General features: G+C 41.4%; 1 protein-coding gene across 1 annotated transcript in view; it reads right to left on the bottom strand.

Moving 5' to 3' along the window:
* The window catches only part of ERICH2 (glutamate rich 2), a 49,139-nt gene extending 32,722 nt beyond the window's left edge, over nt 1–16,417 (bottom strand). The window contains exon 1 of the mRNA XM_066233035.1: nt 15,876–16,417. Within this exon, the coding sequence (XP_066089132.1) occupies nt 15,876–16,417 (542 nt within the window). The remainder of the gene's footprint in view (nt 1–15,875) is intronic.
* Nucleotides 16,418–17,012: the final 595 nt, after the last annotated feature.

Genomic DNA, 17,012 nt, shown 5'->3' on the forward strand with positions numbered 1-17,012 from the left:
AGTTAAAATGTTTAATCTGTGAATTTTTACCTTTCCTAAGTATCCTCTATGAACAGATTTTCCAATAAATTAGCCCCTGACATATTTGTATAAATTTCATTCTAATTTCAAGGAGAAAAATCAGCTCATAAAGTTTTTTTATGTATGAGAGAGGACATGCTTAAACTTTTCATAGGTAACAATTCACCTGTCCCCACATCCCAAGCCAGACTCTTCAAATTATTATTAGTAGCACATACCAAGGGATTTCTTTTCTTTTTTTTTTTTGTGACAGAGAGAGACAGAGAAAGGGACGGATAGGGACAGACAGGAAAAGAGAGCGATGAGAAGCATCAATTCTTTGTTGTCTTTAGTTGTTCATTGATTGCTTTTTCATATATGCCTTAATGAGGGATGATGGGGGGGGGCTACAGCAGAGCAAGTGACCCCTTGCTCAAGCCAGCAACCTTGGGTTCAAGCCAGCGACCTTGGGCTTCAAGCCAACAGCCTTTGGGATCAAGCCAGCAACCATGGGGTCATGTCTATGATCTCTATGATCTCATGCTCAAGCCAGTGATCCTGCCCTTAAGCTGATGAGCCCTCACTCAAGCTAGTGACTTTAGGGTTTCAAACCTGGGTCCTCTGCATCCCAGTCTGATGCTCTATCCACTGTGCCACCCAGGCACCAAGGGATTTCTGGCAAACAAAATTTAGGGCTAAATCTGTGGACAATAAAAGAGCACCTTCATTATTTGTTTTGTCTTGGGGTTTTTTTGTTTTGTTTTTTTAATTTTATTTCATTATTATTATTTATTTTTTACAGAGACAGAGAGAGGGATAGACAGGGACAGACAGGAATGGAGAGAGATGAGAAGCATCAATCATTAGTTTTTCATTGCACGTTGCAACACCTTAGTTGTTCATTGATTGCTTTCTCATATGTGCCTTGACCTCGGGACTTCAGCAGACCGAGTAACCCCTTGCTGGAGCCAGCGACCCTGGGTTCAAGCTGGTGGGCTTTTGCTCAAACCAGATGAGCCCGCGCTCAAGCTGGCAACCTTGGGGTCTCGAACCTGGGTCCTCTGCATCCCAGTCCAACGCTCTATCCACTGCGCCACCGCCTGGTCAGGCACCTTCATTATTTTGTATTAGGTTTTTCTCTTTTTAAATCCAGCTCCCTACACTGACCTTCTGAATAAAGCAGTAATATGTAAACTTTGCCTCAGGATTTGTTTTCTGGACAACCCTAACCAAAACAGACATTACATATGTTATTGATTATCCCTCTGAGAAGCTCACAGAGAACTAAAGTCCATCAGAAAAGCAAGACATCCTTTTTGGAAAAGACAGCTATAGAAGACCAAAGTCTAAAATAAATGAAAGATTTTACTCCTAATTCCCTAGGGCAGTAGACATCAGTCAGAAGCTGAAATAGTGCAATAATGAACCAAATAAGGCCTTAACAAAAGCAACTAGGATGACCTCTCTTGAGAAATATTTTTTTTTCTTTTCTTCTTTTTACAAGTAAGAGAAGGATGATAGAGAGACAGACTCCGGCATGGCCCTGACCAGCATTCACCCAGCAAGCTCCATCTGGGACCGATGCTCTGCCTATCTGGGACCAGGCTCGTAACCAAGCTACTTTTAGCTCCCGAGGCAGAGGCTCCACAGAGCCATCCTCAAGGTTTGGGGATGATGTGCTCAAACCAATCAAGCCATGGCTGTAGGAGATGGACGAAGAGAGAGAAGAGGGAGGGGAAGGGGTGGAGCAGCTGTTGGTTGCTTCTCCTGTGTGCTCTGACCAAGAATTGAAGTTTGCATTTTTCTGAAATTGGAAACAGGGAGGCAGTCAGACAGACTCCCGCATGCGTCCGACTGGGATCCACCCGGCATGCCCACTAGGGGGCAATGCTCTGCCCATCTGGGGCGTTGCTCTGCCGCAATCAGAGCCATTCTAGCGCCTGGGGCAGAGGCCAAGGAGCCATCCCCAGTGCCGGGGCCATCTTTGCTCCAATGGAGCTTCGGCTGCAGGAGGGGAAGAGAGAGACAGAGAGGAAGGAGAGGGGGAGGGGTGGAGAAGCAGATGGGCACTTCTCCTGTGTGTCCTGGCCGGGAATCGAACCTGGGACTCCTGCACGCCAGGCCGACGCTCTGCCACTGAGCTAACCGGCCAGGGCCAAGAATTGAAGTTTGGAAATCCACACACTGGGACAACATTCTACCACTGGGCCAACCAGCCAGGGCTGAGAAATACTTTCATTCCTCAGATTTCCACAATCCGTGTGTTGCCATAGGACTGTCTGGGTGTGTTCATTTTGGCAGCACATATACTAAAATTAGAAAACTGCCTGAGTAGGCATCTCTTTATGTTTAGAGCCCTCCTCTCCTTTCTAGCTCTAGGCTCTTGACAGACTGCTATAGTCTACACTTTACCTGGATGAAACATCAGTGCATATAATTCTCCCAGTTTCACCTGGTAATAGAAAAAGCTAGGGTAGGCAGATCCTAGCACTTGATGGAAACACAGACTCTGTTAGGTCTTTATTATTACCTAAGAAGTGCCCATTTAACTCATTTAATCTCCTTTCATGAAATTGAATTCCTAGGGGCAATGCAGAGTAATACACAGTTGGCTCAGTGGTAGAGCGTCAGCCCTGCATGTGGATGTCCCAGGTTCGATTCCTGGTCAGAACACACAGAAGCAACCATCTGCTTCTCCACCCCTCCCCCTCGTCTTTCTCTCTTTTTCTCTCTCTCTCTCCAACCCTCTCCCACAGCCATGGCAGGATTGGTTCAAGTGCATCAGCCCCAGGCCCTGAGGATGGCTCTCTGGAGCCTCTGCCTCATGTGCCAAAAACAGCTTGGTTGTGAGCACGGTCCCAGATGGGCAGAGCATCGGCCTCAAGAGTTGCTGGGTGGATCCCAGTCAGGGCACATGCAGGAGTCTGTCTATTGTCCCTCCTCTCACTTGGAGAAAAAGAAAAAAAAAATAGTTGGGGCGCTTGAGTGACAGAGACTGGATTCACATCCCTGTTCTGCCATGTGCCATGTAAGCTTGCATAAGTTACTTAATTTCTCCAGGCCTCGGTTCCTACATGTGTAAAGAGGGATCACAATGCTGTCCACTTCATAGGATCATTATAAGGACTATATATATGATCTGGGTAGTGTTTAGCACAGTGCATGACACATAGGAGGGACACTATAGAAACCTTGATGTTTTATTTAAAGGAAAAACTGAAAAGATTTTCTATGAGGCAGGTTAAGATTGTTTAGGGAAACAAAAAGGAGGTTTCACTGAGATTGAGACAAGCCAGATTAGCTCTTTAGACTTTTAAATAATTAATTTAAAACCACACAAGCCCCAAAGTAATGATACTTGCTTAGAAAGATCACTGACTCCATAAAAAAAGCACAGTCCTTGAGAACAAAGGTAAAGGTAAAGCAGTGGCTGACAGGCTGAGCAGAATGAGGTGCAGCCACTGGATAACTAGTATGCATTTTTCAAGTAATTATCAATATGCAAATATCTCTGAAAGGAAATGCTTTCAGAAGAGAAATGACAGTATTGGTTGACTGTGGGGATGGCTGCAGGACTTGGGTGGGATATTTTTACTTTATGTGCATCTGTACCTCTTGAACTTTGAACCAAATTAATGCATTACTTATTTTAAAAAATACAGTTTAAAAGTTGCAATACCATTTATATCTTTATGTTTATCCATCTCTTAAAGGCAATTCTCTTCTCCACCCCATGATACCTGTTCAAATTGGGGTCATGGTATCCAGAAAGAACAGAATACAGGTACACACCTTGTATGTTCATTATTGTTGGTTATGATTAATGTTATCATCACAACATTCATTTAATAAGCCCTTTGAGTTTCTACCAAGTATACCCTCTGGCTTTTGGAACATGGGTGAACTCTTCTGATGTCTTTCAACAGTTACAGTGGTAATGGGAACAACATTAATGATAATTCCCAATTTTCATGTAACATTCGATGTCTATTTGACACTAACATTTGCTAAGTACCTACTACGTATTACATATGTCTGTGATAAGCCCTGGGGATACAAGAGAAGCTCATAACTTAACTTTATAGTGGAAACAAGTACTAACTCCTTATATATATAGGACAGACTGAACTTCAAAGTACTGTACTAAACCGTTCCTTCAAGAAGCTCTAATGTACTTTTCCACACTACCCAAACTGGATCAGTCAAATCCCTTCTGTTAAGCTCATGAACTGGAGATATCTAAGGAGAGTCAGTAGGCACTGGAGGCAGAATTGGAAAGCTAGAGAGAAAGTCTAATCATCAGAGCTGTGCCTGAACAACTTTCCAGTTCCAGAATCAAGCCTGAGGCCTGTTTTCCAGGTTTGCTGTATTCCTCCATGTGGGAGACTGCAAGCTGGCAAAGCCCTTGCAGTTTAAGGCTTAGCCAAAGGTTAAGCTCTTTCCCCACACCTCCATACTGGCTATGAAGCTGAGTACTGTATTTGTACTGGTCCCATTCCTCCATCTCGTTTGATTAAGTTGCTAGAGGCAATTTACATGCCCTTCCTCTCACCCTTTGTTTGTTCTGATGTTGGTTGATTTCAGTTATGCAGGCTGGAGGGTTTTCTGCACTTGGGATAATTCTTGGGTTGCCTTGGAAATGTGACTTTGTATTAGAGATATCTTTGATTTACTAATGACTTTACTCTGCCCTAAAAATAAAGAGGTTTGGGGGTGGAGACTGCTCTTGCAAGCTATCAGTGTTGCAGAGACCTCTCGATCCCATCCTTTTTCTGAGTTTATTTCTTTATTCCGCACCATTCTCACTCAGGACCTGGACAATTACTAACCGCACTGGTTCGCGGCACTTCCAGGTATACTTTCTACAAGTATCACTAAAATAAGGTATTGTCTACTGACAGCCCCTTCCTCCTTATGTGGTTAAAAAATCCAGCCACCTGAACACAAGAGTACTACTGTGCTAAGACACAGCAATCATAATAACTCATAAGCTATCACAGTGACTGGACCATGGGGTGAACTGTGATCCAAGCTAAGCTCATCACAACCTTTCTCCGAGACGTTCCAAGTGGAATTATCACAGAGGTAAAGAACTATGGTTCTAGGAGGTGACGTCACGGAAATGGCGCCGTGAGCAGCGCGTCCGACAGCTCTCCCCTAAATCACAACAAATTTATCAACTAGAAACAGAAAACTTTATCCTCGGAGCATTCCGGAGTTCCACACAAACTGATAGCGAAAGGACTGTTATCACTTGAATCTGAGAGACGAGGGTGTGGAGGAATCGACCACAGGGACGTTCTTTCAAACTGCAAGGAAGTCCGCCTGTGTGCTATCAATAAGACCACCCTCAGATGCCGATAAGAAAGAGGAAATCGAATATTATGGATACAAAAGAAAGAGAGGTAACACAAATAGATGTGGAAAAATCTATGGAGAAAAGACTTAACATATTGGAAGCCTTGGAGCTAAATGACAGAGAATTTAAACTAGAAATCTTAAAAATACTCAGAGATATACAAGAAAACACAGAAAGGCAATATAGGGAGATCAGAAAACAACTCAATGAACACAAAGAATATATTACCAAGGAAATTGAAACTATAAAAACAAATCAAACAGAAATGAAAAACTCAATTCACGAGCTGAAAAACGAGGTAACAAGCTTAGCTAACAGAACAGCCCAGATTGAAGATAGGATTAGTGAAATAGAAGACAAACAACTTGAGGCACAACAGAGAGAAGAAGAAAGAGACTCAAAAATAATAAAAAACGAGAAAGCCCTACAGGAATTGTCTGACTCCATCAGAAAGAATAACATAAGAATAATAGGTATATCAGAGGGAGAAGAGAAAGAAAATGGAATGGAGAATATACTCAAACAAATAATAGACGAGAACTTCCCAAGCCTGTGGAAGGAACTAAAGCCTCAAATTCAAGAAGCAAACAGAACACCAAGTTTTCTTAACCCCAACAAACCCACTCCAAGGCACATCATAATAAAGATGACACAAACCAATGACAAAGAAAAAATTCTCAAGGCAGCCAGGGAAAAGAAGAGTACAACATATAAAGGAAGGCCTATTAGATTATCATCAGATTTCTCAGCAGAAACTCTATAAGCTAGAAGAGAGTGGACCCCAATATTTAAAGCCCTGAAAGAGAGGAACTTTCAGCCAAGAATACTATACCCATCAAAGCTATCCTTCAAGTATGATGGAGATATAAAAACATTCACAAATACAGAAAAGATGAGAGAATTTATCAACAGAAAGCCCCCACTCCAGGAAATACTAAAGGGGGTTTTCCAACCAGATTCAAAGAACAAAAGAAAACAACACCACAAGTAACAGCTCCACCAAGAACACAATAAAACCAAACTTAAACTGTGACAACAAAGGAAAAAAAGGGGGGAGAGGATGGAGATTAACAGTAGCAAAGGATGATGAAGTGCAGAAATACTTATAAGATAGGGTACTACAATGAATATGGTAGGTACCCTTTTCATTACTTAATGGTAACCACCCTTAAAAAAACCACCACAAAAACACTTGACTTAAAAAAGGTAGCAACAGAGGAAAGAAGTATGGAACACAAACAAACAAAAACAAATGATAGAAAAACAAAAGAGAAGAATCAAACTAGATACAAAACTAACAGAAAGCAATTTATAAAATGGCAGTAGGGAACCCACAAGTGTCAATAATTACACTAAATGTAAATGGATTAAACTTACCAATAAAAAGACACAGAGTAGCAGAATGGATTAAAAAAGAAAATCCAACTATATGCTGCCTACAAGAAACACATCTAAGCAACAAGGATAAAAACAAATTCAAAGTGAAAGGCTGGAAAACAATACTCCAAGCAAACAACACCCAAAAAAAAGCAGGCGTAGCAATACTCATATCTAATAATGCTGACTACAAGACAGAAAAAGTACTCAGAGACAAAAATGGTCATTTCATAATGATTAAGGGGAAGTTGAATCAAGAAGACATAACAATCCTTAATATATATGCACCAAACCAAGGAGCACCAAAATATATAAGACAGCTACTTATTGACCTTAAAACAAAAACTAACAAAAATACAATCATACTTGGAGACCTCAATACACCGCTGACGGCTCTAGATCGGTCATCCAAACAGAGAATCAATAAAGATATAGTGGCCTTAAACGAAATACTAGAACACCTGGATATGATAGACATCTACAGGACACTTCATCCCAAAGCGACAGAGTATACATTTTTCTCTAGTGTACATGGAACATTCTCAAGAATTGACCATATGTTGGGCCACAAAGACAATATCAGCAAATTTAGAAAAATTGAAATTGTACCAAGCATATTTTCTGATCATAAAGCCTTGAAACTAGAATTCAACTGCAAAAAAGAGGGGGAAAAACCCACAAAAATGTGGAAACTAAACAACATACTTCTAAAAAATGAATGGGTCAAAGAAGAAATAAGCGCAGAAATCAAAAGATATATACAGACAAATGAAAATGAAAATACGACATATCAGAATCTCTGGGATGCAGCAAAAGCAGTAATAAGAGGAAAGTTCATATCACTTCAGGCCTATATGAACAAACAAGAGAGAGCCGAAGTAAACCACTTAACTTCACACCTTAAGGAACTAGAAAAAGAAGAACAAAGACAACCCAAAACCAGCCGAAGAAAGGAGATAATAAAAATCAGAGCAGAAATAAATGAAATAGAGAACAGAAAAACTATAGAAAAAATCAATAAAACAAGGAGCTGGTTCTTTGAAAAGATCAACAAAATTGACAAACCCTTGGCAAGACTCACCAAGGAAAAAAGACACAGGACTCAAATAAATAAAATCCAAAATGAAAGAGGAGAGATCACCACAGACATCATAGATATACAAAGAATTATTGTAGAATACTATGAAAAATTATATGCCACCAAATACAACAATCTAGAAGAAATGGATAAATTCCTAGAACAATACAACCTTCCTAGACTGAGTCATGAAGAAGCAGAAAGCCTAAACAGACCAATCAGCAGGGAGGAAATAGAAAAAACTATTAAAAACCTCCCCAAAAATAAAAGTCCAGGCCCAGACGGTTATACTAGTGAATTCTATCAAACATTCAAAGAAGACTTGGTTCCTATTCTACTCAAAGTCTTCCAAAAAATTGAAGAAGAAGCAATACTTCCAAACACATTTTATGAGGCCAACATAACCCTCATACCAAAACCTGGCAAGGATGGCACAAAGAAAGAAAACTACAGACCAATATCTCTAATGAATACAGATGCTAAAATACTAAACAAAATACTGGCAAACCGAATACAACAACATATTAAAAAAATAATACATCATGATCAAGTGGGATTCATCCCAGAATCTCAAGGATGGTTCAACATACGCAAAACGGTAACGTAATACACCATATCAACAAAACAAAGAACAAAAACCACATGATCTTATCAATAGATGCAGAAAAGGCTTTTGATAAAATACAACACAATTTTATGTTTAAGACTCTCAACAAAATGGGTATAGAAGGAAAATATCTCAACATGATAAAGGCCATATATGATAAACCATCAGCCAACATCCTATTAAACGGCATAAAACTGAGGACTTTCTACCTTAAATCAGGAACAAGACAGGGTTGTCCACTCTCTCCACTGTTATTCAACGTGGTGCTAGAAGTTCTGGCCAGAGCAATCAGACAAGACAAAGAAATAAAAGGCATCCATATCGGAAAAGAAGAAGTAAAGCTATCACTTTTTGCTGATGATATGATCCTATACATCGAAAACCCGAAGGACTCCACAAAAAGATTATTAGAAACAATAAACCAATACAGTAAGGTCGCAGGATACAAAATTAACATACAAAAGTCCATAGCCTTTCTATATGCCAACAATGAAATATTAGAAAACGAACTCAAAAAAATAATCCCCTTCACGATTGCAACAAAAAAAATAAAATACCTAGGAATAAACATAACAAAGAACGTAAAGGACCTATATAATGAAAATTACAAAGCATTGTTAAGGGAAATCGAAAAAGATACAATGAGATGGAAAAATATTCCTTGTTCTTGGATAGGAAGAATAAATATAATCAAAATGGCCATATTACCCAAAGCAATATATAAATTTAATGCAATTCCCATCAAAATCCCTATGAGATTTTTTAAAGAAATGGAACAAAAAATCATCAGATTTATATGGAACTATAAAAAACCCCGAATAGCCAAAACAATCCTAAGGAAAAAGAATGAAGCTGGGGGCATTACAATACCTGACTTTAAACTATATTATAGGGCCACGATAATCAAAACAGCATGGTATTGGCAGAAAAATAGACACTCAGACCAATGGAACAGAATAGAAAGCCCAGAAATAAAACCACATATATATGGTCAAATAATCTTTGATAAAGGGGCCAACAACACACAATGGAGAAAAGAAAGCCTCTTCAACAAATGGTGTTGGGAAAACTGGAAAGCCACATGCAAAAGAATGAAACTCGACTACAGCCTGTCCCCGTGTACTAAAATTAATTCAAAATGGATCAAAGACCTAAATATAAGACCTGAAACAATAAAGTACATAGAAGAAGACATAGGTACTAAAATCATGGACCTGGGTTTTAAAGAACATTTTATGAACTTGACTCCAATGGCAAGAGAAGTGAAGGCAAAGATAAATGAATGGGACTACATCAGAATTAAAAGTTTTTGCTCAGCAAGAGAAACTGATATCAAAATAAACAGACAGCCAACTATATGGGAACTGATATTTTCAAACGACAGCTCAGATAAGGGCCTAATATCCAAAATTTACAAAGAACTCATAAAACTCAACAACAAACAAACAATCCAATAAAAAAATGGGAAGAGGACATGAACAGACACTTCTCCCAGGAAGAGATACAAATGACCAACAGATATATGAAAAGATGCTCAGCTTCATTAGTTATTAGAGAAATGCAAATCAAAACTACAATGAGATACCACCTCACTCCTGTTAGATTAGCTATTATCAACAAGACGGGTAATAGCAAATGTTGGAGAGGCTGTGGAGAAAAAGGAACCCTCATTCACTGTTGGTGGGACTGTAAAGTAGTACAACCATTATGGAGGAAAGTATGGTGGTTCCTCAAAAAACTGAAAATAGAACTACCTTATGACCCAGCAATCCCTCTACTGGGTATATACCCCAAAACCTCAGAATCATTGATACGTGAAGACACATGTAGCCCCATGTTCATTGCAGCACTGTTCACAGTGGCCAAGACATGGAAACAACCAAAAAGCCCTTCAATAGAAGACTGGATAAAGAAGATGTGGCACATATACACTATGGAATACTACTCAGCCATAAGAAATGATGACATTGGATCGTTTACAGCAAAATGGTGGGATCTTGATAACATTATAAGGAGTGAAATAAGTAAATCAGAAAAAAACAAGAACTACATGATTCCATACATTGGTGGAACATAAAAATGAGACTAAGAGACATGGACAAGAGTGTGGTGGTTACCAAGGGTGGGGGGGGAGGGAGGACATGGGAGGGAGGGAGGGAGAGAGTTAGGGGGAGGGGGAGGGGCACAGAGAACTAGATAGAGGGTGACGGAGGACAATCTGACTTTGGGCGAGGGGTTTGCAAAATAATTTGATGACAAAATAACCTAGACATGTTTTCTTTGAATATATGTACCTTGATTTATTAATGTCATCCCATTACCATTAATAAAAATTTATTAAAAAAATAAATAAATAAAATAAAATAACTGTAGTCAAGCTTAAAAAAAAAAAAAAAGAACTATGGTTCTAGCCTTCAAGAAAAAAGTGGCTGCGAGTGAAGCAGAATATACAAAAGAATCAGGGATGAGAGATGAGCAGTCAAGAGAGAGACAGATATTTGACTTATTTCCAGATCAACCTATGCCTTTCCCATGGGCCAATTAATTTCTCGTTTTGCCAAAACAAGCTGGGGTTTATTTATTTTTTTTCTGAAGCTAGAAACCGGGAGAGACAGTCAGACAGACTCCCCGCATGTGCCCGACCAGGATCCACCCGGCACGCCCACCAGGGGGCGACGCTCTGCCTCTCCGGGGCGTTGCTCTGCCGTGACCAGAGCCACTCTAGCGCCTGGGGCAGAGGTCAAGGAGCTATCCCCAGCACCGGGGCCATCTTTGCTCCAATGGAGCTTCAGCTGCAGGAGGGGAAGAGAGAGACAGAGAGGAAGGAGAAGGGGAGGGGTGGAGAAGCAGATAGGTGCTTCTCCTGTGTGCCCTCGCCGGGAATCAAACCTGGGACTTCTACACACCAGGCCAACGCTCTACCACTGAGCCAACCAGCCAGGGCCTGGGGTTTATTTTTGACATATGAAGCCAAGAGACCTTGACAAATATTGCTCCTACTCCTTGAAACCAAAAGAGGCTAACATACCTGATACTATGTAAAAAGAGGTAGACATTAGAATTAAGAAAGCCTGAGGGAACACAGAGTGAGAAATGATGAATTCTATCTGCTAGGAAGACTGAGTCAGGCTTTACATTTACATAACCAAGTCAAGACAAAGTAGTCAGTCAACAAAAGGGGAAGAGAAGTCCAGCATTAGACAATGGCAATAGATGAAATCGGAAATGTATGTGAAAGTAAATTTTATTTTTTATATTTTAAAATTTTTATTGATTTTAGAGAGGGGTTGAGAGAGAAAGAGAAAGAGAAAGAGGGCGGGAGGAGCGGGAAGTATCAACTCATAGTAGCTGCTTCTCATACGTGCCTTGACCGGGCAAGCCCAGGGTTTCAAACTGGCGACCTCAACATTCCAGGTGGATGCTTTATCCACTGCACCACCACAGGTCAGGTGGATGTGAATTTTGAAAGTCATTAATTGCCATGAGCTAAGGATGTTGGGTTTTAACCAAAAGGCAATAGAAAACAAACCAAGCCTTTGAAATTCTGTGGAAGGTAACAGAAGAGAAAATGGAAGGGCTCATTTCTAAAAGAAAGGGCTTGGTTTTGGGTTTTGTCTTCTTAGCTATCTCAGTCTAGACTGCTGTTTTCAAGGTACAGGAACCAATTAGTTTAGGCAAAAAAGAGAAAGTGTTGGCTCATCGAATCTAAGAGTTGAATATCTACGCTGTGAGGAAGTCAGGACACAGCGGATACAGCTGTGTTCAAGGGGGCGAGGGTGGCACTGTCCCTTCTTAATTTCAGCTTTTCCTTGTATGTGGGCCTCCTTCTGTCTCTCACTGCAGACAGATTTTCTATACATGGCACAAAACAGGGCTCCCAGCAATTCATGAGTTATATGTGATGTCGTTCTAGCCTTTAAGGAAAAGTGGACCCTTGACAATCAAAAACTCCAGTCAAGAGCCCAATTAGTTTCAACGGGGTTTTTTTTTTTTGGGGGGGGGGAGGCTATAAATAACAGATAAACTCAAGCTGCCTTAAAAATAAATTCTAGCATCTATGTCACACAATCTGGGGCTCAATAAATATTTGTTGAACGAATGGAATGGAAAGGAAGGAAACAAGAAAGCAAAGGAAGAGAACATATTAACCAGAGCTTCACTGTCCAACATGGTAGCCACTAGCCATATGTGGCTACTGAGCACTGGAAATGTGTTCAATCTGAGATATGTACACTGGGCAATAAAGATTTAATAGCAAAAGAAGAATGTAAAACATCTTGTACCGCCCTCCTCTAAGTAAGTGTTCACTAACCAGCAGCCATTAAGACCAAATGGATTTTAATTGGATTCTAAAGGTTTTTTTACTTATTTAATTTTACTTTTTATTTATTCATTTTAGAGAGGGGAGGGAGGGAGAGAGAGAGAGAAGGGGGGGGGAGGTGCAGGAAGCATCAACTCCCATATGTGCCTTGACCAGGCAAGCCCAGGGTTTTGAACCAGCAACCTCAGCGTTCCAGGTCAATGTTTTATACACCACACCATCACAGGTCAGGTCAGATTCTAAAGGTTTAAAAAAACTTTTATAAAATGTGTCACCAACATTTAAAATTCAGATTTCACAGAATTTTTATTTTAGGTTTTTCTTGTAATATTGGAAGACGTTTTTTCTTCATTCCACTGTGCAATTATTTTATCCTTTTGGGCTATTTGTTTTTATAAGCTATATTGGATTCTAATAGAGAAAGAATGAATTATTAAATAGACAGCTACATGCTCAGGCCCTACAACTGTGGTGAGGAGAGATAGGGCTGATTAAGTGCCATCCTCTATCTTAGAGGAACTTAATGGGGAAACATAAAAGGATGTAGGAGCAATATTTCATTGCATAGCTCACATGTGTATAAAATGGCTTTTATGATCACCTGTCACATTCATATTTCAAAATGACTATATATAAATTTTGTATATTTCTATTACAACATAATATAGTGCCCAGACTCTGGGGTCAGATTGCGTATGTTTAAATTTCTGCAAATCTCGTGACCTTGAGCAAGTTCTTTAACCTCTCTATGATTCACCATTCTCAAATGTAAAATGATTATAAAAACACTACCTACTTCGTAGAGTTATAGTGAGGGATAATGTAAATAATAATAAATAATAGCTGCACCTATCTCCTACTACAATTATAATTACAACTCCTCCTCCTCTTATTATTACTGTTATTACCTACAGCCTAGCAGGAACAGGGCTGATGGTGAACTCTTGGCCTAAGAATGCCAGATCTAAGTGCACAACTGAGACTGGATGGGGCAAAGGGGTGGGGGGAACACTGAAGAGTTAGCTCCAAGGTGGTAGAAGGAAGCTCTGGAATTCTGGACTGATACAACGGAATTCCTATAAAAGTGTTGAAATTCAGCTTTGCTAAACTATTAACACATATAGAGCAGTGCTATTGTTTTCCTAAGATTAAAAAACCCCCACAATTAGCAGCCCTGGCCGGTTGGCTCAGTGGTAGAGTGTCGGCCTGGCGTGCAGGAGTCCCGGGTTCGATTCTCGGCCAGGGCACACAGGAGAAGCGCCTATCTACTTCTCCACCCCTCCCCCTCTTCTTCCTCTCTGTCTCTCTCTTCCCCTCCTGCAGCCAAGGCTCCATTGGAGCAAAGTTTGCCCAGGCGCTGAGGATGGCTCTGGTCTCAACAGAGCGACGCCCCCTGGTGGGTGTGCCGGGTGGATCGCGGTCAGGCGCATGCGGGAGTCTGCCTGCCTCCCTGTTTCAGGCTTCAGAAAAATACAAAAAAAAACCCAAAAAACAAAAAACCACAATTAGCAAAAAAAAAAAAAAAATTTTATGTGGATTTGGAATACTTTGTATTTGGTTTTTAGAACAATGAAACAAATAAGAAAAAAACATTTTCAGTGCCTTTTCCACATTTATTCAAAAAAAGAGAAAAAAAACTTTCAGGGGTCTCTTGGGGTAAGAACAGATTCATTCAATTCACCTATGCACTCTGGGAAGTCAAATGATTAATTTATCATTATGCCAGTGTTAATTTAAATGCTACCCAGGTGCAGGGTAGAATAGTTTAAATAGTCAGAAGACCACACTATGACTTTATTTATTTTTAAATGTTCATTATTGCTTTATTTTTATTAACCACAAAATGAAAGAAGCACACTTGTCTTTCAACAGATGAGTGGTTAAACATACCGTATTTCCCCATGTATAAGATGATCCCATGTACAAGATGCACCTTAATTTTGGAAATAATGCACCGAAATTTGGAAAGTAATGTATTACATAAAGTTATTGAACTCAAGTTTTATTAACCATAAAATTCATACAACTCCTCATCACTGTCAAAACTCCCCCCCATTAGCTTGTCTTCATCTGTGTCTGATAACAAATCACTTTCTTCAACAGCGGGCGCAAAAACAAGCACAAAAAAGCGGGAAATGCAAGTAAAAAAACCTACAACCACTGTATAAGACTCACCTAGTTTTTTGATCCCAAATTCTTTGAAAAAATGTGCGTCTTATACATGGGAAATACAGTTCCTACGTTTTAATACTAATTTCTTTTTAATTTTTTATTGAATTTATTGGGGTGACATTGGTTAGTAAAATTATACAGGTTTAGGTGCACAATTTTACAACACATCATCTGTATAATGCATTGTGTGTTCACCACCCCAAGTCAAGTCTCCATCCAACCATCTATGACTTTAAAATTTTCAGATCAATTTCACTATCCCAAGACTGAAGACTTAACCTTACAAGGGATCCGCTGTCCAAGCCCCTCATTTTACAAAAAAAATAAAATAAAACCGCTGAGGTTAAATAATTTGTCCAAATTCCAACGGAATAATTTTTATGTCTGAGTAAATTATGTCTAGAGAGTAATAATGTCTTAACTATAGCGAGTGAATGCTTGCTCCTATTGGCCATTAAGCTGTTTCCAAAAAAGAAAAATAAAATTTAAAAAATTTTAAAGGTGTGTGTGTGTGTGTGTGTGTGTGTGTGTGTGTGTGTGGTGGGGGGAAGAGGGCCGAGGGAAGTAGCGGAAACCCTAAGATGGAACATAGACATTTTCATTAGGGGAGTGGGGGAGGTGCGGAGAAGAGGAGTTGGCACGTGGGAATCCGCAGGTCAGAGCCGGTGGCGTGTGTAGCCTGTCAGAACTGCCCCGTTATCACACACTCACGTGGACACTAATATCCTTCCTGAGTGCCCAACTCCAGCCAGAGGAAGCCGAGTGCGGGGCGCACCGCCAGCCGCGCGGGTCCTCCCTTCTCGCGCGCTACCTCGGCAGCCGTGGGCCCAGAGCCCAAACCTGGAGTGTGCAGAGAAGTTTGAGGGTTCGGAGACGGGCCTGGGTGGTCCGAGGTGACGGACGAGTCCGGCTGCAGCGGGGATGGGGAGAGGGAGACCCGCCATCGCCACGGCCTTCTTACCCGCTTGAAGCCCTCTCACGACGACCATCTGAAACGCAGTCAGCGAAGTCCAGCCTAGCGGGCGGTTCGCGCGAGTTTGAGAGCACCTTGCCGCAGACGCCTCGTCGCCATGGAGACGATACCGCCAGCGGCGGGAGCCCAGGGAGCCGCAGAGCGGAGCGACGGAAGGGGCGGGGCTGAGGTCGGTGGAGCTCAGGGAGCTGGGGAGGGGCGTAGAGGGGGCGGGCCGCGCCCGGGGAGCCGCGGAGGGCGCGAGACGGAGGGGGCGGGGCCGGGCGGGGCCGGGGCGGGCCTGAGGGGTGGGCCTCAGGGGCCGGGGCGGGGCGAGCCTGGGCGGGGGCTGAGGGGCTGGGCGAGGGTGGGGCAGGGGCGGAGCCAGCTCCGCGAGTCCCAGTCAGTGCCTGGCTGGAGGAGTGCCCAATGGTTCTAGGGGTCGCGCGGCGCAGCGAATTAAGTGCATGCACCCTCGGATGCACGTCCGCACGCGCACCGGTTATTTTGAGAGGAACATAAGGGAGGGAAATTGAAATATCGTTGTCCATACCTGATCCTATTCTTGGCGGGAAGAGGGAAAAGGGAGGAGTGGCTTCTTTAGTGTTTTAAACTTGTTGAGTAAAAGAAGTCTTGAATTAGGAGAGAGGATTGTCCCTGAATGTGAATGAACAAATATTCCCTGCAGGACTTGGTCCCTCAAACTCAGGTAGCTCCGAGATAATTATGGTTTTTGGGGGGGAATCGCTGGACGTCGGTTTTCCCAGAAATCAGATTCGAGTAATTAGAACAGGGACCCTTCTCTGCCACCAACCCGGGCCAAGTCCTGGGTGAAATCGACATTGGCCAATGGGATGTTTTACTGCTTAAGTAACTGTTTTCGTCATAGAAGGGAGTGGGGGAGAACATCTATTAGAAAATTCTATTATCCCGCAAGCTTGGCTTCTAGGAAGTCACTGGATCGATTTGTTGCTAGGCAACGTGTTTTGATGGAAGTCTGTTTGTTGGGATAAATCTGGATTCGAATTTCACTGCGTAGCCCTGATAATGAGGTCTAAGTGCTGTTTAAACTCTGGGCTTAGGTGCCTTTTGGGAACATGTACCTTGGCAGATGGTTGTGAGCTTCAGATGACATAAAATATATAA

The sequence above is a fragment of the Saccopteryx bilineata genome, chromosome 5, assembly GCF_036850765.1.
Source record: "Saccopteryx bilineata isolate mSacBil1 chromosome 5, mSacBil1_pri_phased_curated, whole genome shotgun sequence".
Classification (NCBI taxonomy): domain Eukaryota; kingdom Metazoa; phylum Chordata; class Mammalia; order Chiroptera; family Emballonuridae; genus Saccopteryx; species Saccopteryx bilineata.